Genomic DNA, 25287 nt, shown 5'->3' with positions numbered 1-25287 from the left:
CAATTAAAAGAACTAGTTGCAGAGAACCTCCACTTTTTTAAACATTTGGAATGCTTGGCATAGTGTAGGTACTCAAAACATATGTTCAGAATAAATGAACACATGACTAGAAGCTGGGTGGAAAAAGAAGACAAAAAAACTAAGAATATGGTGCAGGAACTAGGGCAGTGACTTTCACCCAGATGACCAAACCAGAAATCTGGGCTTTGCCTTTACCCCTCATTCTGCCTTGTCTTTACCCTTCCTCTAGGCACCTGCGTACATGATCACTGTCACCTCCCTATACTATTAATCCAGATACTAGCTCTTTAAAATCTCTCAAGCATGTTGATTTTCTTCTTTTCTTTCTCAGGCCATCAAACTAAAGCAATGTCTGTACTTCCAGCCTTGCCTTCTTCTAATCCATTCTTCGCACTTCAGCTAAAGAGGTCTATCTAAATCATATTTCTAAACTTGCCTAAAATCCCTCAATCATTTCCTAGCATCCCTAGGATAAATTCCAAATGCTTTTATATAGCCCCTAAATCCCTATATTATCTGATTCCTGTTTATCTCACCAGCTTTATCTGTCTCTACTTCCCATCTTACATGTTATGTTCTTAATACATTTAATATCTATTCCTTGTTTATAACTACTTCTGTCTCCTTGTGTGCGTATATCCTGTTCCATCTTCCTCCTCATCCTTTGTGTAGTAATGATAATAATGATCTACTTTATATGTAATATTTAATAATCACACTGAGTAGTTGCAGTATGCTAGACACTGTTCTACACATTTTGCATGTATTTTCTCTTTCAGTTTTTACAAAGATTTTGAGGTAGAAACTGCTATTTCCTCCACACATGAAGAAACATAGCTTTCCAAGCACTGTGGTATATAAAAGTGCAGGTTACCTGAGCCCTGTTTCCTCTGAATTATTTAGGATTCGGGATAAGGCCACAATTTAAAGAGTATGTAGCCCAGTCTTTCAGCTGGACCTTGAGTACCATATCTAATTTTATTTTTATTATTATTTTTTTTTCGGTATGCGGGCCTCTCACTGTTGTGGCCTCTCCCGTTGCGGAGCATAGGCTCCGGACGCACAGGCTCAGCGGCCATGGCTCACGGGCTTAGTTGCTCCGCGGAATGTGGGATCTTCCCGGACCAGGGCACGAACCCGTGTCTCCTGCATCGGCAGGCGGATTCTCAACCACTGCGCCACCAGGGAAGCCCCCCTATCTAATTTTAAATGGTCTCCATGAGGAGCCAAAAAAAATCTCTCTTGTACTCTGAAAAGAGTAACGTAATTTTTTTCATAGAGAATAATTAGTTTCTTATCTGACCCCATCCCATCCTTCAAAATGAGAAAAAATGGATTCAAATTAAACACCTTTTTTTAAGAATGAAAAATAGAGGTAATTTCAAAGTGGTATAGTTGCTTTATAAAGTTGATTTTTTCTGATATAATTAGCCACACATATTATCCCAAAGTTTAATATAGAAATAGTAATGCTGGACATATACCCCGAGAAAACCGTAATTCAAAAAGAATCATGTCCCACAATGTTCATTGCAGCACTATTTATAATAGCCAGGACATGGAAGCAACCTAAGTGTCCATCGACAGATGAATGGATAAAGAAGATGTGGCACATATATACAATGGAATATTACTCAGCCATAAAAAGAAATGAAATTGAGTTATTTGTAGTGAGGTGGATGGACCTAGAGTCTGTCATACAAAGTGAAGTAAGTCAGAAAGGGAAAAGCAAATACTGTATGCTAACGCATATATATGGAATCTAAAAAATAAAAATGGTTCTGAAGAACCTAGGGGCAGGACAGGAATAAAGGCGCAGACATAGAGAATGGACTTGAGGACGCGGGGAGGGGGAAGGATAAGCTGGGACGAAATGATAGAGTAGCATTGACATATATGCACTACCAAATGTCAAATAGATAGCTAGTGAGAAGCAGCCGCACAGCACAGGGAGATCAGCTCCGTGCTTTGTGACCACCTAGAGGGGTGTGATAGGGAGGGAGGGAGACTCAAGAGGGAAGAGATATGGGGATATATGTATATGTATAGCTGATTCACTTTGTTATACAGCAGAAACTAACACGACATTGTAAAGCAATTATACTCCAATAAATATGTTAAAAAAAAAGAATAGTAATGATCACTAATAAATAAGCTATGTAAGAAATTTAAACGTGTGCTTGAATCAATCTATTGTTATTCATCCCAGTAAAATGTTCAAAGTTAGTGCCTAATAGCAAGGATAATTAAGTTCCTTTATTAAAAGAAAAAAAAGTCACTAATTAAGGTAAATTTAAATATAATGCTGACTGACATCTTAATTGGGAGAGTATTCTCTGTATTTATTTCCACAAATATAGGCTCTTATATAAGCTCTGTATGGTAATTTTTATAAGGACTTTGAAGATGTGCTTTTTTCCCATAGTTATTTAAAATTAACCTTTCAGGAAGCAAGCTTCTCTACCTTGCTAGCAAGCTTGCTCTACCTTGTCCTATTGCTAGGATTTTATAAAAAATTGTTCTATAACAAAAGACTTTTCATTCAAAAATATATATGTATGTGTATATATGTTATATTTTGTGCATATATATATATATGTACACGAACATACAATTAAATGTCTTTATTTCAGATTCTACATACTTAAAATTTTAATTTGGGGCTTGTCTGGGGTATGATTGCTAGGCAAATGAATAACAAAAATTCTTGGAAGAATAAAGATTTTTTAACCTCTTTTAAAGAGTCTCAAATATTTTAGCTATTTTGAATTGATATTAACTTTAAAGAAAAATTATTTCTGAAGAAGTATGATAATGAACCATACTTAAAACTTCTGAACCATTTTCTTTCATTTGTAAGGATCACTAGAAATGTGCTTCGCTATTTATTTTTATCTGTATCCCATCATCTGTCTTTATGTGTAAAGCAATTCTGCCATCACCCCGGGTGCTCTTGTATCCACATAGAACAACCATTCACAACTTAACCTTTAAGTTCACAGATTCATTACTTCCAATGTCATTCTCTACTCCAAGGCAGACACCTCTCATGCTGTATTCTGAATCTTGTCATCATCTCCAAATCATTCCTGTTCGAAAATTACTAATTCGAGCATATCATTCCTTCCTATCTCCTCCCTTCAGCTCCCTTTATCAACTTCTTCTACTATCGTCTTTTTAAAAACTTCTATCCTTTCCCAGTGCATCAGCCACATTTGGTCCTCTTCTCTCTCCCTATTTAGCTTGAATTCTATGACCATAATTTCACCACACTCAAAAATTCCTAAAGCCCATCACTCCTCTTTCATTTGGTGACATCCACATCATAACTACAGCCACCAATGAATATTCTTTCTCCATGGCTATATCTGGGCACCTCTGTGCTGCAGGAGAAAATTAATTCAGGGAAATTTGGACCAGCTTCATTTGGGAATTCAACACTGCCAAGTAATCCCAGTACTTTTCTCTCACCAATCTTCTTTCTACTCTCTGCAACTTTGTTGGAGACCTCCACTGTCCTCAAACCCACATCTTCTGCAGGTGCGTTCACATTCTGCTTCAGAGGGAGAGAAAAAAAGAGATCAATCTGAGTCCTCTGAATTATTTGCTGCCAAATCCACACTAACACTTGCCCCCATCCTGCTTTATTACAGAAACTAGGTTAATCTCTTCTTACTTAAGAGCATCCTTTCCCATTTTGTCTGTCACGTTGTGCCAGTTTCCCACTTGTACTTATACATTCAAATTCTGCTCTCTTCAGTGTTGTGGCCGTCAGCATTTAAACATTCTCACGTTTCATCTATTGAAAGAAATCCTTTCTTCATTCCACTTTTCCACTTCAGTTACTACCTGTTCATTTCCCAATCTGGTGTTAATAATTGATTTTTAAAATTTCTGAGTCACCAACTTGAACCTTAAGAAGCAAGAGACAACTATATTCCACATATGGAGTTCATTTAGTAAATTATTTCTAATATGGAGTTGTACATTCAAAGTTAGCTAGTTTATAAACAGAAGGCCCATTCATTCAGTAAGAGATCTAGAAGATTAAAGTGAGGCAACTTAAACATTTAAGAATCCTGTTTTGGAATATATGATATGCGTTAGTTGATAGTGTCTTCTTGTTTGTGTCTGGATGTATGCTGATGTTCCCAAGGAAAGTATTGTGCCAGTAACTGGATTGATCTTATTCATTAGAGGGTACCTTAAAACCTGTTTTCTAGGTCAATGAAAAATTGTTATTTGCCTATTACAGTGGTCTTTAACTGAAAAATGTTCATTCTTGACCAGAATCTCTCCTGCTAGTCTCATAACTGTGAAAATCTGGAGTAGAAAGAAAAAGAATAAGAGGTTATATGTTCCTGTAAATAATTGCATGTAGAAAAGAATATCAATTTTATAAGAAGAAAAATCACTTTATCCAGACCAAAAAATTTATGCAAATATATATTACCTCTGATATGAATTTATAATATATTATCACAAACTCTCTTAGAGTCATTTATGATTATAGCTTTGTCCTTTGCAGAACATATTTTTTTGAAGGTCGTGAGCTGAAATACTATTCTAAAGTGAAATAGCTGCTCAGTATTGGTCTTAAACTAATTGACTATAGGGGAGAAGAAAGTTCATAAAAACTATGAAAAGTCAGATAACATATACATAGATAAATATATTAGAACGTTAAGCAATACTTCTTGAGTGATGCCTTTATATTTGTGTTTCCTGTTTATTTTCATCATTTCTCTTATGTTTTATATTCAGGGTATTTCTATAGGTACAAGTTTCCTATTTTAAAAATGATAAATAAATATGTGAGAAATATTAATATTCCACTGTGTGCAGATTTGTTCAACTTGTTTTATTGGAGAGCAATTCCTAGGTAGCTAGTAGACTGAGGAAGATTATTTTGTCCATGGTAATAACTGGCCCCAAATACTTCTGGCAATTTTCATGACGAGCACTGAAATTGCCCTTTTCTTAGAACTCATCAAAGAGTTCACAGGTATGTTGACAGGAAAACCACTTTCTCATCAAAGAGTTCACAGGTATGTTGACAGGAAAACCACTTTAACCGCCTGGAATGTATCTCTTTGGGGTCTTAATTTTCTTTCTCTTGCATATATGATGTAAGAAATATGCCTTAAATTTCTTAGGACATTGTGATGCCAATTTGTATGGACAATTATGTTTTCGTTTATGTGAAAATTTAAAGAGCTTGCCACAGCTGTTCTGCAGCTAAGGTCAAAGAACATGCATTTCTCTAAAATGTACATTTAATGAAAGAATACACAGTTTCTCTGAATGAATGTGTTTGGAGGAGGCATGTGCAGGCTGTGGCATCGCACGTCCAGCTTTTCTTTATAATGATTGTGCAATAAGAAAGGGAGCTCTCTAACTTGCCTCATTTCTTAGATAGGAATCTCTGCTTCATATTTTGTTATATTGACTCTATTTTATGAGCTACAGTAAGTTTTATTTTTCTAAGAATTAGTCTATTATGCTTGTACAGAAAATTTTAAATAATATTCTCATGGCCTTTTGTTGGATTATTTAAATTCCATATTTTCCCAGTGCCTCTATTCTATCCAGGGAACAAGTGGGCTACTTCAAACACTACATTTAAATCTATGTTTTTGTGATGATTTTTGGTAGCATTGGTGAACCAATCTAGTTTATTTTCTCCCTCAGAGCAACATTTACAAACATCTGTCCAGATAAATAAATGCTTCTACTGAAAGACATCCAGTTAGCACAGCTCAAAATTTATTTTGGCAGTTCAAATAGAGGAGGAAGAATTCTGTGTGGCAGGGGAAGAAGGGTGATAGAATTTTTTTATACTTTCTCATGATCTGAATACTGGCACATAATTATTATTGTTACAGCACTTGTTAGAATTATAAAATTATGGATCAGGAATGTACAAATTTTTTCTTGCCTCAAATTAAGTTCAGGAGACTGAACATCAGAACCTACTAGAGATTTTGATGAAACCATGTACGTGAACTAGAATCCAGACACTCTGACCCTCAAACCAGTGCTTTATTCAAGTTGCTGCCTTTCCAAAAGTCTGCTGTATTTTTCTAAAGCTCTAACATAACAGTAAGCTTATAAAGCTATATGAGAATCTGAGCACCACTTAGTAAGTTACTGCTTCAATTTGTAAAGAGTAGACTGAGGCAAAAAATATTCTTTAACAAGCTGCCTGACTTCCTCCAGGGGTTTACTAGAGGCTGGGAAAATGTGGTCATGCATGTTTCAGAGTGGCTCATTTTCAAGAGACAGACTTACTGGTCAACTATTAGAACTGCCCTCAGCCTGATTGCTTTTGGACGCAGTGAGTATGTGTGTCATGGTGAAAAGAAAAATACCATGTCTTTCTCGTATCTGAGCTTCCACACATCTGAAATGATGCTCTTGTTTTATTCCATGGCTTTCTTTAGATTGAAATGTATCCATTAACATTTGTGTGCTTTTCTTTTCCATCCATCCTTCTTCATCTCATGAAAAGCACGTCAGGGTAAGTTGAATCACAATGGCTGCTGAACATGTTTATTTTCAGCACCATCCTCTTTTTCTTTTATCTTTAGTATTTCTCTTTTCAGTTGTAACACAAGCTGCACTGCCTCTGACCTAAAATGAAAGTTGTGAAGTGTATTCATTTCCTTACCATAAAAGGAATCATTGGTTCAGAGAAATGTTGTTCACATTCAGATTAATCATGTTGTCCTTTCAGGCACTTCAATTTCTTCAGTTCTATTACACATATATCAAAAGGCAATCCATATGACATTTTCCCTGTTTCTCAAGTCACTCTCTAGGAGTTAGTGTGACATTCAGTGAGGCTTAAGTAATAGTTGCAGGCCACTTGAGTACTTTTGACTGTGCTGCAAGGCTGAGACTGCCTGTATGTTTTTCCTAGTGCTTTGTGTTTCTCCACCAACATTATATTCAAGAGATAAGTTTATTTGTTGATTACTAGAACTACACGTACATGAAGAAGGTTAAATGCTGGATCTTCCCCAGAAGAACTTTTACACTTAGATTCCAAAGTAATCCTTGGTTTTGGCTGAACCCTTTGGTTTTGTGTGTTCTTTTGTTTCCTATACGACTAGTTAATTTTTAAAGCTTTGAAAAGGTATATAACTAAGATTACTGTTTCAAATTTCAAATCCTGCTTTTTGAACTAAACTTAGAATTTGTTATTTATTTCTAAAACCAACTGGGCTTCAAAGTAAAACAAATTACGCATAATATTATAAAATATTACCTTCGTGTAAATGTCTGCATTGGTAACATGGTGAGCTACAAAACACTTTAGATCGAGAGGTTTTGCTTTTACATTTAAAGCAAAACATTTTGAGGGGACAAATAAAATGGCTCTAATAAGATGCAATTATTCAGGAAGTGTGGAGAGTGTCACTAATTGGCAATATGGATATTTTATATACCAATAAAGGTCATGTGCTTTGTTCATTAATATGGTTTATATTTGTTATATTTTTCCTACTCTAATTTTAAGTTATAGTTACTATTACTACTTATTTAACAATGCAATGTTTACTTAAGTAAGGATAATTTATGATATTAAATTCTAGGAAGTGTTCTTGCAAATGCAAGGTAAGCTGTGACTAGAATACTATTCAACTATGCTGGCCAAACGCAAGTTGTAAGATCTTACTTTTTAAAAACAATCGATATTCCGACATTGGATTTTTAAAGCATTATTTTCATGTCATCATGAATTATTGGCCTAATGATTTTAAGTTTCATGAGGAAATTGAAATAATGAAAATAATGTCAAGAAATACAACTTCATTCCCCCATCCCTTTTTGAATGAAATATTGAAAAATAATAAATTCATACTGCATCAATATTTATGGACTTTAAGAAACTGATATAATTACCTTAATTGGAAAATTCAATTTCTTGTCTTGCACAAGCTCCTGGAATTTAAACATTTTAAGACCTCAAAATCATTCCCTTAGTACAGTTGCTAAAAGAAAGCTTAGGAGGTTAAATATCAGGAGAAGATAGTACAAACATAGTAAAGACGTGGGAAGATTTGGAGTGAAAAGAATATTGAATTAGGAATCAGAAGACAAGACTTTAAGCCCCAACTTTCCCATGTGTTTGCTGCGTACTTTTGAGTGACTAACTTATATTCTGTGTACTTTCTAATATTACTGTCAACTTCCCAATACTCACAAGAGTATGAGAAGATATGAATAATCTCAGAAGCATAGAAACTATAAACTTCAAATCTGAGTTAAAGAGGGCTCAAAATTAGATGAAGCACTAAAGCCATCTAATCTAAATGGCATCCATATAAACCTGAAAAATTACCAATGTTCCTCCAGTAAGTCCCAATTTACAGTCAGGAGGGGACTGGGAAGAACAAACCACAGTGTCTTGCAAAAGTGAAATTGTTTACTGGAAAGTAACACAAGCCCCTCTAGTTTTTAATAACAGCATGAGTAATTGTATTGCTCCATCGCACTTGTGCGTGCACGTGTGTGTTTATACCTTTTCAATGGTTTTGAAAGTGATTAAATTCAAAATAAAATAAGGAGTGAAATTATGTAAACCCCTACTCAAATTCACAAATAAATTAAATTTCTTTCCTGAGACTGTGCCCTCCATTTCAAGTAGCTTGCAGGGAAAAAAAAAGGTTTCAACATGAATGAATTTTGGTGTTATGTAATCAAATAATTTCAAGCAACCTAGCATGTATTCTGAGAATCTAAATTAAACACTACTTAAATGTATAATGGACTGGACTTTTATAGGCACTACATGTGAAAATGTGCCTTAACAGGATACACACACACTTGCACTTATACACACATACACAATCGCAGCATGCCATGCTTTCAAAATCAAGTCAACCTTGCTAATGTCGGATTTGAAACTCTTAATTTTATGGAGCTAAATGTGTTTACTTAGGTAATCAATGTCTGAAGCAGCTGATTGGGATTTGTAATATATTTCTGTTTAGAATAATTATGTTAATTAAGATATACATTTTCAGCTTACAGAAGTTAAAAAATTTGAAGTGGCACCATATTTCCTTCATATTTGCTGACCAGAATTTCAAACAGTTTCTCAAATATGTAATTTTAATTTTCATGGAATTGAGCAACAGATATAGATTTCTGAATGATGAGATTATAGCTCATTGTCTGGTTGAAATTTGAGGAGATCATGTTCTCTTTACCCTCTTGACTGTTGAAGTTTATTGGAACAAGATACATTTTATAATTAATAATGGTGTGAAGTCTATGTAAATTTACTGTTCTATTATGTAGGGAAGATTTATTCTCTGTGCTACACTGTTATGAAGTAGATTCAATTGTCAAATTATTTTGACTTATATTTCATTCTTGGTTCTTATCGAGCCACATATTTATTTCTCCTGGTTGTATCAATAAGTAAGTACTTGTTGTGTGCCACAGTAAGTAAATAAGCCCTAAAGATAAATTATTCAACCAGAGAATTACTTTGTATTACAATAATACAAAATTAATTGAACTGAAACAAATTACAACAAATTCAGCTTTTCCATCCTTATTATATAAGTGGGGCTAACCTCCCTCTGGCCAAGATTCAGAGCCTGTTTGTAGTAGGGAACAGCAAGAAAAGAAAAGTCTTAGCTCCTTTTTTCTCTTATAGGGTTGAGGACGGAAATGTGTGATAGTGAGGGGGTAACGACTATCTATATTAGCCAGGAAGTCACATAAATGTATGCCTAAATGTGAATGAATAAAAAGGAGAGAAACAAAGGTGGGAAACTATCATTGTCTTTAATTCAAACAAAGAGGTGGTTGTTACTATCTTCCTTTTACGGTTATGAAAAGTTCAGAGAGGTTAATTAGCTAAAGGATAGTGCGGGGTGTTAAGAGGCTGACTCTGTGACCAGGTGGCTGGCACTCAAATTCTGGCTCTGCACTCACCGACTCTGTGCTCCGAGTGGCCTCTTTTCTTCAGTGTCCTCATCTGCAAATGTGTATCAATATGTATCTTATTGGATTGTCATGAAGATTAAATGACTTACACATATAAAGCGCTGAGGATAGTGCTTCACACATAGTAAGTGATATATGCATGTCAGCTGTTACTATCTGAGATCTAAACCCGAATTTGCCTGCATATAGAAACTTGGGTCTTTCAAACCATGATACTATATCTCAGAAGGATATGAAGTGGTTCATATGAATAAGAGAGCACATTAGATAAAGTTCTATTATAGTACTCACTGTATTCAATTGTAATATAATTTATTTAATTACACTTAAGTACAATTTTAAATTTTAAATGAGAAGTATAGTAAGTGTAATAACTAGAGTATATACAAGTTATAATATTTGTGTAGAAGAGAAAATTAATTCTCCCTGTGAAAGGTCTTGGCATCTTAACAGGAAGGATAAAGCATAAATTTTGTCAGAAAGCTAAGTGTGAGTTTGTCACAATTATGGTGCAAAGAAGTATGCTCTAGGCAGAAGAAAAAGGCATATGCAAAGTCATAGAGGGTAAAACAGAATGAGGTATTTGGAAAATGGCAAGTGTTTCAGTATTGCTTGAGCAGAAGAAGCTGGGAGATAGCCAAGGACCGGATCACCAAGGGTCTTTTTAGTTGAGCCAAGATATTTGACCTATATTTTCAGTTGCCTGCTTAAAAACCTCAAGGGGGAGATTTTTAAGCAGGCAACTCTTAGAAAAATATTTGTGTTTAGAAAGGTCTTTCTGGAAGTTGGAACAAGGATGAGAGGTAGTGAATACCAAAGGAGAGGCAGACTCTGGGAGTTCATTTCCGTGATCTACAAATGAGAATTTGAACAAAAGCTTTGGTAATAGTTGATCAGTTTACAAAATGTCATATTTAATGTTAGAGAGGGCACTTTTATTTCTTCCTGCAGCCAATCTGTGTAGCAGGTAGTCAAAATTCTTACTTCTTTTTAAGATGTAATAAGTAGTTGGATATTAACAAAGACATAGAATACTTAAAAGCTGCCCTTTGATCAAGGATCCTGGATGGTTGTCAACACTGAGAGTTCATGGATTACAAAATAGCAATCTTTCAAAAGATATTCTTGGCTAGATCCTGCAAAGAAAAATGCATGGTGCAGTAGAAGAGCAAACTCTCATCTCCAGGACTTTAGTCTTGGGTGGGAGGTGAGGCCCATGTACGTGCTGCTCATCAACAGTCTTTATGAGCGATGCCGACACTATGAGTTTCCAGATTTTGAAAGATAAAAAAGTCATTGTGGGATCTGGGATGATCAAAAATAAAAGGCAGTTTTATGATTTAGGCAAACAGTAAGATTTTGATAGTGGAAGAAGAAGAGAAAGAACTTGCCAACTCTGGAAAATGGTACTTGCAAAGATGGAATTATTCATGTTCATATTATTTGCCAAAGCAGGTTTTCAGTTCTAGTGAAAAATAGGGAAAGATGATTAGAAAGGAAAATCAAGACTAAACCGATTTCAGTCTTTGTAATCCAGGTAAAGGATTATGCTTTAGGCATTCGAGGAACCATTGAAGGGTTTTTAGAGGATAGTGCAATGATAAATAGCTCACGTATTGGCTGTTTCCTTTGTACAAGTCACTGTTGTCATCACATTACACATATTTTCTTACTCAACTCCCATACCAACCCTCTGAGGTAGGTACTGTTATCAACTTCATTTTACAGATGAGGAAACTGAGGCACAAAAATGTAAAGTGACTTGTCTTTGGATGCACAGTAAGAGGGCACCAGGAATCCAGCCCAAGCATTCCCACTTCAGAGCCCACTGTATTACCTACTCTGCCATGACAGCAGATTTTTTTCATGGCAGTGTATTGCAAGGGTAGGAAGCTTGGAGAGTGGGGCCAGTTAAAAGACAGAAAAAAGAATAATGGCAGTGGAAACAGAAAGTGAAAGAAGACAAAATACAAAGTATGAATGGGAAATTGACAGGCATTAAATGGAGGGTGGCTGAAATGGCCAGTCTGAGTGACAAAGGAAATGGTGCCATATGGTTTTTAGACAGTCATGTCGCAAATTGGCAGTCCCAAAATAGCATCGTAGGCTAAATGGTCTGAGAAAAAAATCTCTTTTCACTGACAGCGATGAACCATCCACACTGGGAAAAATATGGAAAAGGAGACGGTCCTGCCCCGATGGTTTGTGAATTTTTGAGTAACTAAAGAATTTCATTTCTCAGAGTTTTATCATCTTATTGAATTTGTTGATTTACAAGTTGTTCTCCCAAACTGTAAGGGTACAAGAACAGGGACTTTGTATGCCCCCGGACTAGGTTAGGCAGTCAGTCATTAGATTTTTGTAGACCTACCATGTATCTGATTTTTGTCCTCAAAACAAAAAATAAAACTGGCTGAATCTCTGACTCAATAAAATGTTAAAGATATTCTAGGGAAAATTGTTTAGTACTAAGGGGCCTATAAAACTAAGTAGTAAATATTGCCCCTGGGTCCAGGGTAGGATGGCTTCTGAGAGGAAGTATTTTTGTTGTGTCTTGAAAATCAAGATAAAGTGAGTGGGAAAACAAGACAGGAAGGTATGTGGATGTTGTTTAGTGTGAAGGAAACAGAGCTTAGAAATGTAAGCATAGTCCACCTATGAGGTCAAAACTGAAATAATTGGAGAAAGACATAAAACCTGAAAAGGAGGAGCCAGACATTTCTATTTGGATGGAATCATTTAAGCAAAATCATACTTGCTTAAATTAGTTTGGATTAGGATTTAGGAACTACAAGCCTGGAAAATACCCTTGATTTATTTACATTTTTAGGCATTCTCAATCTTTTATCTAGAAATCCTTGGGTCTAGACATTACTAGACATTACTAGACATTCTTGTCTTCAGATCAGGCACGAGCAAGTGCAGGCTGCCCTCTGCACGTTTCTGTATGAACTTGCCAATTACACACACCTGAGCGTTCCCCAAGTGCTGGGCCTTCGTGTTTTTTTGTTGTTGTTTTTTTTTTTTTTTTGCGGTACGCGGGCCTCTCACCGTTGTGGCTTCTCCCATTGCGGAGCACAAGCTCCGGATGCGCAGACTCAGCGGCCATGGCCCACGGGTCCAGCCGCTCCCCGGCATGCGGGATCCTCCCGGACCGGGGCACGAACCCGTGTCCCCTGCATCGGCAGGCGGACTCTCAACCCCTGCGCCACCAGGGAAGCCCTGGGCCTTCTTAATGTGTCACATTCCATTTACAGTAACTCACTGACACCCTTATCAAGAGAGTCTGAGGCCTTTGGAGGGAATCTAATGGTATTCTTTATTGCAGACAAGAATGTATTCCCTGAAAATACTCAGTGACTCAGAAGTTTTTCTGATTCAAAATGACCTTCCCTTACAATTAGTACTTTTCTTTTTTTGGTTCCACACAGGAAATGACAATCTTGTACCTGAAACTTCCTCTAGAAGGAAGTGCTACTGATGTCCTTTAAAATCTGGTCTAAAACTTGAAACAAAAATGGGTGCCCATAACTATAGTAATGTATAAGTGATTTGAGGGGAAAGGATGGTTAAATATTAGATTGTCTAAAAGAAAGGAAGGAAGGAAAGAAAGGAGGGAGGGAGAAAGGAAAGAAGGGAGGGAAGGGAGGGAAGAAAGAAGGAAAGAAGGGATGAAGGAAGGATGGAGGGAAGGAAGGGAAGAAGGGAGACAAAAATGTTTTTTCAGGCCTGAATAGAAAGACTAATTTCAGACGCAGATGTGTACTGGGGAATGTGATCACGACATTGCTCTGGAAGAACTGTCACTGAACCTTTGAAAAGGTTGAATCTGGGGTACAGAGAGAATGCATAAATTTCTACACATGCACTGGACGAACAGAGAACACCAGTATATACAAAATGCCTGTTTGGGCTAAATCAGTTTTATATTTAGTATTTCTAATGTTTTTCTGACAGTGACTTCAAAATATCTAATGACAACAAGCATGGTCCCATGAAATTAATGCTATACATGCCCTTAATAATGTTATGAATTAAACTCAGTAATTTCCAACAATTAGAGCATTACCCATATTGCTTTATTTTTCTAACAGTGCCTCTCTCTCAAGCCAATATTCCCAGATATATGTCTCTTATAAATTCTGTATAATGCAGATATTTTTTAATAATAGAGATGAATTAAATATAATATTGCTTTGAGAATTTCAATGCATTTCTTTACATAATTAAAACTGCCCTTGGATTAAGGAAAAGCAGGTCTGGAGTTAACATCATGTAGCACACAGTCCTAGAGTAAAATCCAGCCATCCACTCCAATCTGGCCTGTTTCTCACAGTTTCAAGTGTGTCATTTCAAAGGCCTTTACTTGGGATTTAGCCCTGCCAGCTGAGGACCAAAGAGCAGAATCCACTGGACTTGAGCCCCTTTATTTCATTATCTTTGCAAACTCTTACCAAAGTTATTGTGCTATGAGAGTTTGTGATTTAAACACAATAAACAAAGCAAAAGAAAAGAAAACTTTTCCAAGGTTTACATTGTCCAATGACTTCTCAAACAATTGTATGATAAATTTCTGTTCAAAAAGAGAATAGGATTATTTGAACACACTGGATTACCTCAACCAGATTCCTATCAAGGGTCACAAACCAGATCAGACTCTTGGAATTGTGTGGAATGGGTGCTATGCTGACAAAGTAGCTAAAAAAATAGACTAAAAAATACATTATGGGATTCAATTTACTGAAACAAGAAGCAGCTAAATGTAAATACTGTCTGACATGTTCAACATTCACAACTATTTACAGAGCACCTCTTTGGTGCCTGACTTTGTTCTAGATGCTTCAAATGCACCTCTGAACAGACTATGTATATGAAACATTGGTCCTCCTTGAGCTTATTTTCTTTCATGTGATGACAGATTGAGGAGTAAATGACACTATGTTAGAAGCTAAGTGCCATGGAAAAAAAATAAGGCAAGGAATGGGGATAAAGAATGTCTGCTTGGCATTATGGGAAGGAGGGGAAGAGACATTCAGAGGGAAGGAGAACTTTGAGTAAAGATTTAAAGTATGTGAGGGAGAAAGGCATGTGAAGATAGAGGGGACAAGCATTCAAATAGGGGGAACAGCAGATGCAAAGGTCCTGAGGCAGAAAAGGGCCTGGGCTGTTTCCAGGGAGCAACAAGGAAACCAGTGTTGTGGGGTGAGATGGTAATTGAGTCAGAGAGATGAAGAGGGTAGGGTGGATCCTAACAGCTGCTTGAGCTTTTATTCTCAGTGAGACAGGTAGTAATAGGAAAGTTATGAGCAGAGAAGTTACATTATCCAATTTAACTTTTAATAGCGTCGCTCCAGCTCATGTGGTGCATTTTTTTATTAAGGAACTAGTCAGAATTAAAATGTTCTAGTTTTCAAAAATGGCGTATGTACAACTCATGTAATTCACTTGTGAAAATGTTATGTGCTTCCTAGGTGTTGAGTGCATATTGGCTTGCTTTTTTGCTAAATGTAGCAAAAACCAGTTGTAAATGTATACTTGTTTCTTCCCCTTTAATGCCACTCACCTGTCACATAACTGGAAGTATTTTAGTATTTTTGTCCCTAATGGATATAATATTACAACTCTCAATAATGTTCTTGGCTCTATGGAAGCCTACTCTAAATTTTCTTGCACGTATTCTGTGTTCAGTCCTGCCTCTGCCCCTCCACCCTTACTGCTCATCCAGATTGGAACAACATCTGTAACTCCTAACCACCAGGCCTTCAAAGTCAGTTCAGTTGCTGCAAAGCCTTCCCTGATCATTTCCATTGCTACTAACCCCTTCTCCAAAATCCTCACCCTCAGAATATGCATCATTGAGTTTTGGCCTCTAATTGTGCATTGTACTATGTTTTTAAACAGTTTCATGTGTTTGCTTTTTCTACGTAACCAGGGATCTGCTGGAAAACTGGGTGCATGTCTGTATTTCCACAGGTCTTAGCTCACAATTGGCGCTCAATAAGTACCTGATGGTTGGTTGTTTAACCCTTCAACCCATTTCTGTCAATATATCTGTCACAGTGAGACTATGCTATTCAAATCTGGTTTTCAATGAAGGAATGTCACTGGGAAGCCTGAGGGAACTGGTGAGGGTAGAGCAAGCCAGGTGAGGGAGCCCCTCTAGTTTCACCTTGGATTCATGGCACCAGTGTCGCTGTTCCCTTCCCCAGGTGCTGAATAGCTTACACATGCTTCTTTGCTATCCCATGAAATGAAAGAGCAGTTGATTTAGGTGTCTCCTCATCTACTATAACTTTAATTTTTGTTTTGCCTCCCTGTTTCTTTGTCACACTGCATTTTTTTTGTAGCATCCATCACAGACACGGAAAGCTTTTGTGTAAAAAGACACTTTTATTATATATTTTAACATATTATAGTCCACCACAATAAACAATTAATCAATTGGTAGTAGGAAGTAATTAAATGCTTCATTTTGGAGTTCCTAAGCATGAAAGACACACAGTCAACATAAAGCAATATGTGTAAAAATGTGTGTGTAGGATCAATGCATCTAAGGAATAGAGAATATATTTTCCAATATAGTCCTGGCCAGGTATATATCAATTTGAGTTTCAAAGAAAGCAGAAACTTGCTATTTCAATCATGAGCGATCTGAAATTGGTTTTGTAGATGGATGTCAAGGGTCAGTAGTAGAGATAGTGATTAAAGATGCATTTGTCAAGGTTCTTTACAACTTTTTGTTATCAGAAACAACCACTTGTTGTCATTGAGATGTTTTGCTTTCATTAAAACCAGTAGTGATTATAAATGGAAATAAGTGTACTATTGAATTTTACACCTTACATTGCTTTGTAGTGATGGAAGTCAATTTACCTCGGAGTTCTCTTCATATGAGAAGTAATTTTATAGTCTATACAGAAACCTAACTTCTAAGATAGCCACTTGGACCCAGAGAGCATACTAAAATCAAGCATATCACTTGAATGGGGCTAAAATGACCAACTTGATCTTCTGCCTCTATGAACAGGCATTTATCTACTACTGAAATAATAAGGGAAACAGGCAAGACTGATGGAAGAAGCCTCATTTAGATCCTGTAGTGCATGCCATGCATATGCATGCATGTATATGTGGGCCAGTTTCTTGTTTAAGGGATAAGATATTTGCTGATAATAAAATTCAGCTTCTTAGTCCATTAACATTTAATGTTTGAATTTTAGTCAATAAGTGTTGGGGGAAATTATTTTTAGATGTCAATGTTTCATTTCTAATAAAATCAATGGATAATTTGCATGTATTATTCAAAGGAAGAAGGATTTTTGTTATTTCTGTATTAATTCATAAAAAGTTTATAAAGGATTATTGGGTTTTTAAAAAATATTGTCCTTAAAAATAATCACATCCGTCTTTTCCCATATTACCTGACTAATAATCTTTGCTGTACACTTCAGGCATGAACTTCTAGAAGAAGCTCGGAGAAAGGGATTACCTTTTGCCCAGTGGGATGGGCCCACTGTAGTCGCATGGTTAGAGGTAAGAGAGTTAAACCAGAAGGCTCTTAATCCAATCACTGCTAACTTGATAGTATTTTTAGAGACAAGTAAAGACCGGTTCCTGACATCTTAGTTTTCCAATAGTCTGGAATAACTTAAAAAGAGAATATTTGCTTTATCTAGGGACCCATGGGGATTCTTGTGATTTTACTCTGATGTTTTCTTGCAATTGTAGCAGAAGGAAGCAGGCCGTGAGATAAAAGAAAGTTTTGGTAAATTCTGTCTTCTTCACATCTAGAGTAAATCAAGAAACAGTTTTTGAGTGATCCTTCTGTTGTTGCAAGAAAACATCTGTCCCAGTACATCAGTGCAGAGCCCTTCCTCGTCAGCAGGTTAACAGAAAAGAGGCATCGCCATATATTTAACACTTCTGTCTTATCCAAGATATTGCTGCCATTCCTTTGCTTGTAGTATAACTCCTGAACCTAGTTCTTTAAGACTAGGGGCCAGCTAGATTTAGACATTTGGAGTTATGCAGAAGAAGATCCCTTCTGTGTCTAGACTGAATGTTTTAATGAAACAAAAACTACATTCAGCATTTCCTGCATAACACAAGGGCCTGGAAAAGTGAGTTAATACTTGATCAGACTGGAGGCACCAGGAGCAGACCAGGACAGTGAACGAAATACATATTTGACCACAAAGGGCCCCTTCATACCACTTATCAATAGTTTTCACTGCCCCTTCCATTCAGTTCTCTAGTGTGGGCTGTTGGTAGCTGTTAGGATGTGCTGATGTCAAAGCAAAGAAGAATACAGTCAGCCCTCCCTATCCATGGGTTCCCCATCGTGGATTCAACCAACCATGTTCAATCCGAGACAGAATCCGAGGATGATGAGCCTGTGTATACCAAGGCCCAACAGGAAGGGACTTGAGCATCTGTGGCATTTGGTATGGGGTGTCCTGGAGCCAATTTCCTGAGGGTACCAAGGGACTGACTGTATGAACTTTTCTTGCTTGGCAGAGGCAATTAAAACCCATTGTTTTAAAAGATTCGGGATTATAAAATTGTCTACCTTCATTATCATATCACATCCAGAGCTAATGAATTAATCAATAAGGAACAATCAAAACTCACTTGAGTTTAAAAAGTAATCTTATACAGATAAATATAAAAACATGCTGCATTTTTTTCTTGGACTGAGTGAAAAAAGGCTGTGTCTTGCTTTATTTTATTCTTTTATATCAGGGAATTTTTAGCTTATTAGTGATCAGAGCTGCTTCTTCCAAATATTTCTTTCAAATTACTATATTTTAAAAATCAATTATAAGACAACATGCTTAAGAAAGCCCACCTCAAAATTGAGAGCAATTCTTTGTTCAGTTTCACTCCAGTAAAATGAGCTGCAGTTTGACAGAGAGTTAACTACTGTTTTGGCAAGTGATGAACAAATCCTTTATATATTAAAAAAACAAAACAAAACAGATTTACTGACATTAAGGGGCTAGGAAATGACAGGCAGTGAAGTTTGTGCTAATTAAAACTATCCTGAGCATGCAGAAATTGCTCATAATGTGCTCCATAAAGTGACTTTATAAAATGACTTTATACAGTGACTTCACAACTATTTACAGAGCACCTCTTTGGTGCCTGACTTTGTTCTAGATGCTTCAAATGCACCTCTGAACAGACTATGTATATGAAACATTGGTTCTCCTTGAGCTTATTTTCTTTCATGAGATGACAGATTGAGGAGTAAATGACACTGTATGTTAGAAGCTAAGTGCCATGGGAAAAAAATAAGGCAAGGAATGGGGATAAAGAATGTCTGATTGGTGTTATGGGAAGGAGGGGAAGAGACATTCAGAGGGAAGGAGACCTTTGAGTAAAGATTTAAAGTATGTGAGGGAGTAAGGCATGTGAAGATAGAGGGGACAAGCATTCAAATAGAGGGAACAGCAGATGCAAAGGTCCTGAGGCAGAAAAAAGCCTGGGCTGTTTCCAGGGAGCAACAAGGAAACCAGTGTTGTATAATAAGTGAAATTATACAATGGAATAAACAAGATGAATGAGGTGGGTGATCCAATGAATGAGAGCTCTTAACTTTCACCTCCTTTAGTATTTCCTTCAATGCACAGCCCACTAAGAGTGATGTGAACAAATAAGTCTGATGCTTCACACACCATTTATCGACACCAAAAACTTTGTAAAAGTCTAATCAGGGATGACCTTGGTAACCATGTATTGGTAAGCATTTGGGTAATGTTGACCAGTGTGGAAATCCAAATATCTTAGCATAGAGGAGTTGAAAAGAGGTGGCAATCTTTAGGGTCCAGTAAAGGTATATTTAGATGTTTGGTTATTTTGAACAACTTGAGTTTACAAACTATGAAATCAAGTCCCATCTTCTGTCGTAGCTAATCATATCTGTCAAGGCAAGGTCAATTCCTTTGCCTAACCTGTAGGAGATACTATATTCAATCATGCACTGTACCTATATCCCCTCTCTCCTTCTCTTATCTCAGTCACAGCCCAGGCCACATTGACTGAAAGATTTGACTTTTTGTGTTTCCTCTACAGAGGCAAGCAACCCTTTAATATGGCAGAATTTTTTAATTAAAAAAAAATCAGTGTTACCTATTATCATGTAACAAATTATCCCAACACTTAGCATTTATTTTCCTCCTGGCTTCTGTAGGTCAGGAATCTGGATATGGTTTAGCTATCACCTCTGTTCAAAGTCTCTCACAAGACTGCAAGCAAGGTGTTAGCCAGGACAGCAGTCATCTCAAGGCTTGACTTGGGGAAATCCAATTCCAAGCTGACTCAGTTCCTTGCTAGCTGTTGGCCAGATACATCTGTTCCTTTCTGTGTGAGCATCTCAAAGGACAACTCACAGCCCTGCAGCTGGCTTTCCCCAGAGGGAGAGCTCGGAGAAGGCAGAGGGGGAGAGGACTGGCAGGAATGAAGCCACAGTCTTTTCATAACTTAATCTGGAAAGTCAGATCCCATCACTTTTTTCATATTCTTTTCATTACAATAAGTCACCAGGTCCAGCCCAAACTCAGAGGAAGAGGACGATACAAGGGCAGGAATATCAGGAAGTGAGATCATTGGGAGCCATCTTAGAAGCTGCGTAACACCAAGCCTTAGAAATAAGAAAGCCGAATCCCTTCCATTTTACAAATGAGGAAAATAAGGCTGAGGTTTAGTGCGGTACGCGGGCCTCTCACTGTTGTGGCCTCTCCCGTTGCGGAGCACAGACTCCGGACGCGCAGGCTCAGCGGCCATGGCTCACGGACCCAGCCGCTCCACGGCATGTGGGATCTTCCCGGACCGGGGCACGAACCCACGTCCCCTGCATCAGCAGGTGGACTCTCAACCACTGCGCTACCAGGGAAGCCCAAGCCTTCTGATTCTTGATCCAGAGCTCTTGGCGTTGTATACTGCTGATTTATAGTTTTTCCTCTCTTACTCTCTCACTTTTTCTCAGTCTCATGCTTTCTCCTTTTCCTCAATCTGTTCATATCAACAAATAAAATAGCAACAATAACAAAATCAGTATTTTGGCTGTTTAAAACCAAGATTTAAACTGCTCATTTGCATGTGCCCTGTTTCTTACTCATAGCTAATGATGGAGGAGGGGCGGGAGGAATGGAAAGAATATTACTTATTTAAGTGTATGTAATTCAGATGCTACAACACAGTGCGTTCACCCTGCGCTGCAGATAATGTGCCAGGCATTATGCTGTGCTCATTGCACTACCAATTCAATTGTCTTTCCAGAGCCTCACAGCAAAGCTGAAGAATCACAATCCCTAATTTCTAAAGCATTATTCATTTTGTAACTCTCTTTAGCTAATGTTTTCCAGATGTTTATAATGTTAGCCTCTTCCATTAGCCCAGCATTTCATTCTCCAAAAAGTATTTTCATATTTAGCATCTAATTGAGTTCATACACCTATAGGTAGATAGGTTGGAAATGTGGCTTAGCCACATTAAAGCCTTTGATCAAAGGCACTCAGAATTCCAAAGGAGAGTTATAAACTGAAGTCGTTTATTAAACAAATGTTAGTTGAGCCTTTACCAAATGCAGCTTGTGGCTGTTCTTGTCCTTAAACTCGAGGAGATTTGGTGAGGTGCAGCTATTATATGTATCCCTAATAATATAAATTCGTTGTTAAATTGCAGACCCTGAAGACTACATTTCCAATCTTTGTTTGTATTACTGCCTAACTGGTTTTTCTGAATAAATTATTTAATGTCTTTGTGCATCTGTCTCTTCTGGGGAAAAAAATAATAGCATCTCTTTCATGGGGTGTGGTAATAAATGAGTTCATACAAGTAAGGTACTTAAAATAATGTGTAGCACATAGACATTGTTAATGGTTAACTATTATTATAACCTGGGTATGTATTTTTCCCTATCCAACAGCTCTGGTTGGGAATGCCTGCTTGGTATGTGGCAGCCTGCCGAGCCAATGTGAAGAGCGGTGCCATTATGTCTGCCTTATCAGACACTGAGATCCAGAGAGAAATTGGAATCAGCAATCCTCTGCATCGCTTAAAGCTCCGATTAGCAATCCAGGAGATGGTTTCCCTAACCAGTCCTTCAGCTCCTCCAACGTCCAGAACTGTGAGTCCATTTGCGCTCCTTCCCTCTCCCAGTGCTGGGTGAATAGCAGCATCTCCAAGTCCACAGAGCAAAACTGTGGCAGCACACATTTCAATGTCAGCATGAATTATTCTGAGGAGATTCAGCTTGCTCTCCATTAACCTTGCTGCTACTTTTAATAGGTTTTCAACTGAGGAGCTGTGATTCCTATCAGACTTGAAGCCTGCAACCAAGATAGACTTCTGAGCTAGCCTCTAGACTAAAGTTTAGATTTTTCTCCCAAGCAACAAGACCAAGAGTTTACTCTTTTTTTTTTTTTTTTTTTTGCGGTACGCTGGCCTCTCACTGCTGTGACCTCTCCCGTTGCGGAGCACAGGCTCCAGACACGCAGGCTCAGCGGCCATGGCTCACGGGCCCAGCCGCTCCGCGGCATGTGGGATCTTCCCAGACCGGGGCACGAACCCGTGTTCCCTGCATCGGCAGGTGGACTCTCAACCACTGCGCCACCAGGGAAGCCCAAGAGTTTACTCTTTTTCAGAATTTTTCTTTTTAATGTAATCCAACATCTCAGGAGACAAGCCATAGGCATTAGCACTTTTTGAAGATGTAATGCTAAACTCACTACTTCTTAAGCAGTTTTCATAATTATGAAAGTACCTTAGTATTTAATGTTTTATAAATACCAAGTGGATTACCTTCCTTCAAAACCTGTTTGCCTTTTATTTATAAATCCCTATTTCTCTCATAATTTCATCCCTATCTTAATATTAGGAAAGAACAAAATATCTAAAAAAGGCATGCCAGATGACAAATTCAAACACTGAGGAAAAACTCCCAAATAATTTTCATTCTTTCTTTAGTCCTTTCCCAAATTATATCTTTTGCTGATAAAGGATATGATTTCTGTTGTTAAATGGATTTTTCTGGTCCCATGTCTTATGCAAAATAATAAAATATGGAAGAATGAGGTAAGTTTGAATAGTGGGCAAAAGATAGAAAAGTGATATTACTTTATTTCAGTTTTCAGGCACAGAGCTAACTTGAATATAAATTTTTACATGTGGTTTTAAACATAGACCATAAATTAGAGAAATTTGCTTCATTTTTATTATATATATTCTTGTATTCCTTCCCAGTGTACTAGATTCCAATGCTAGAAATACAAGGTCAAATTTAAAAAATGTTTATCTTTCTTGTATAATTCCATCTTAACTTCTTCCTAAGAAACATTTAGGAGAAAACATATACTTTAACAAATTCTTATATATAACTTGTATAGCATTTTAAAATGTATATAAATGTTGTATACTATAGCTGAAGCTAAAAAATAATTCAGAATATGTTTAAAATAAAAGCTGAGAAGGCTATTAAAGTAGTTACTGTAAACTGAATTCAGAACTGATGATGAGTGTCCTGAGTAACTTCCAACTGAGGGAGAAGTGTCATGACTGGTTTATGTTAACCCTCTCCTCCCAAGAGCAAATTTGAACAAAAATCTTTAACATTCCTAATCTTGCAAAAGTAAGAGCAATAGAAGCCCCAACTTCAAGATGAAAATAAGAATATACTTTATTATTTCTATTTAGTATCCTAACCTATTTCTTAAAGAAAAATGGAATAATTAAGCACTGTTTTTCTAAAGATGTCTAAGCAAACTGAAAGAACTTAAACCACAAGCTATTAAAGGTAAGAACATACTCAGTTGTTCAAAAAACAGTCAAATGTGAAGAGAGCTTATGAAACCTTTCTGGATCTATTCTCAGTTCGCCTCAAAGGCTTTATGTCCTCAGACAAGTATCCCAACAATACAGAACTACTTTCAGTTTCCTAAACTTTTATGATTTGGGTTGATTATAAGCTTTTTCAATTGCTCTTCCCTCTGCCTAGAACATTCTTTCCACTCCAAGATCACCATCCTTCTCCAACTCATCCTTCATCTAATGATTCCTGAATGTTCTTCCTCGAAAAAGTTTTCACTAAGCCCCAAAGTCTGGGTTTTCTTCCCTTCCTGAGTTACTACTCTGTATACTTATAAAAGCTATTTTATAATTTTCTCTTCTTGATTCATCCCACACTAGGCCAAGCAAGTATATTATCAGGTTTTCCAGAGTCTCCAGGCCTTAACTCAGTGCCTGGCAAATTGTAAATAGTCAGTAAATATGCATCTTAAAATGATGATTGTACAAGTCACTCTACTCATCATTATAGAGGATATGAGATATGTGTGCCCTGATTACAGAGAGGGCAATCAAACTAAGAAAAGGAGTTCACCAGCAGGTTTAGTAGAAGATGACATAGTTTAATTCCTTAATGTGAGGTAGAAGCAGAGTGCCGTGGAATTCAAATGAAGGAGAAATCACTTCTGGTTGAATAAGGCTTCAAAGAGGAATTAACATTTGAAAGACAGGTAATATATTGTTCATTAATTATTAAAATTATTAATATTTTCACTATTAACTTTTTGATAGAGACCTTTTATTCTATTTTCTTTCTCATTTTATAAAAATGAATTATTTTCACATAGTATATTATTTTGTACTTTTAAAACTTAGTAACATAGCATGAATATTTTCCCCATTTTATTAAGTACGCAATTGTAATATTTTTAATTGCAGCATACTTCCTTAATGGAAATACCGTAATTTATTTAACCAAGTCCCTAATATTGGACATTTTGCTTATTTAACAAGTTTCTTTGTATTTCTAATACCATAGTGGATAAACAAGTAGTTATATTATTGCATTAGCTGAACTGTAGTAACTTCCATAGCAATATTTGTATACAGGGCATTTATATTCTTATTACTTTTGAACCTTACTTGTCAAATTGTATTGTATAATCTTTTTTTTTCCTTTGTCAATGTTAATGATTACATTGCTTAAATTTATATTTTAAAAATTACTAGTAAAGTTAAATTTTTTCATATGCTTATTTATTTTAGCATTTAAATAAATTACCTATTCATAACCTTTTTCATTTTTCTATAGGATTATAGGAATATTCACTTTTTTACTAATGTGTAAAAGCTCTTTATTCACAGAAGACATATACCCTTTGCTAAATATTGATGCGTTTCATAAGAGATAAGTTGTCTCTATTTGCTTTAAAAATAATCTACTGAGTGCTTCCATCTACATGGAAGTATTTACTTGTTTCTAATATATTTCAAATATGATTTGCTTTGCAAAAT

General features: G+C 36.6%; 1 protein-coding gene across 21 annotated transcripts in view; it reads left to right on the top strand.

Annotated features, from left to right (window-relative positions):
- PPFIA2 (PTPRF interacting protein alpha 2) overlaps positions 1 to 25287 on the top strand; it is a 437715-nt gene that overhangs the window by 382149 nt on the left and 30279 nt on the right. For all 21 annotated transcript variants that reach the window (XM_067009799.1, XM_059081639.2, XM_059081638.2 and 18 more), the window contains 2 exons: positions 17439 to 17520; positions 21917 to 22117. In XM_067009799.1, the coding sequence (XP_066865900.1) occupies positions 17439 to 17520; positions 21917 to 22117 (283 nt within the window). The remainder of the gene's footprint in view (positions 1 to 17438; positions 17521 to 21916; positions 22118 to 25287) is intronic.

This window comes from Kogia breviceps, chromosome 12, assembly GCF_026419965.1.
Source record: "Kogia breviceps isolate mKogBre1 chromosome 12, mKogBre1 haplotype 1, whole genome shotgun sequence".
NCBI lineage: Eukaryota > Metazoa > Chordata > Mammalia > Artiodactyla > Physeteridae > Kogia > Kogia breviceps.
Note: the sequence above shows the minus strand (reverse complement) of the source record. Positions and strands in the feature narration are given on the sequence as shown.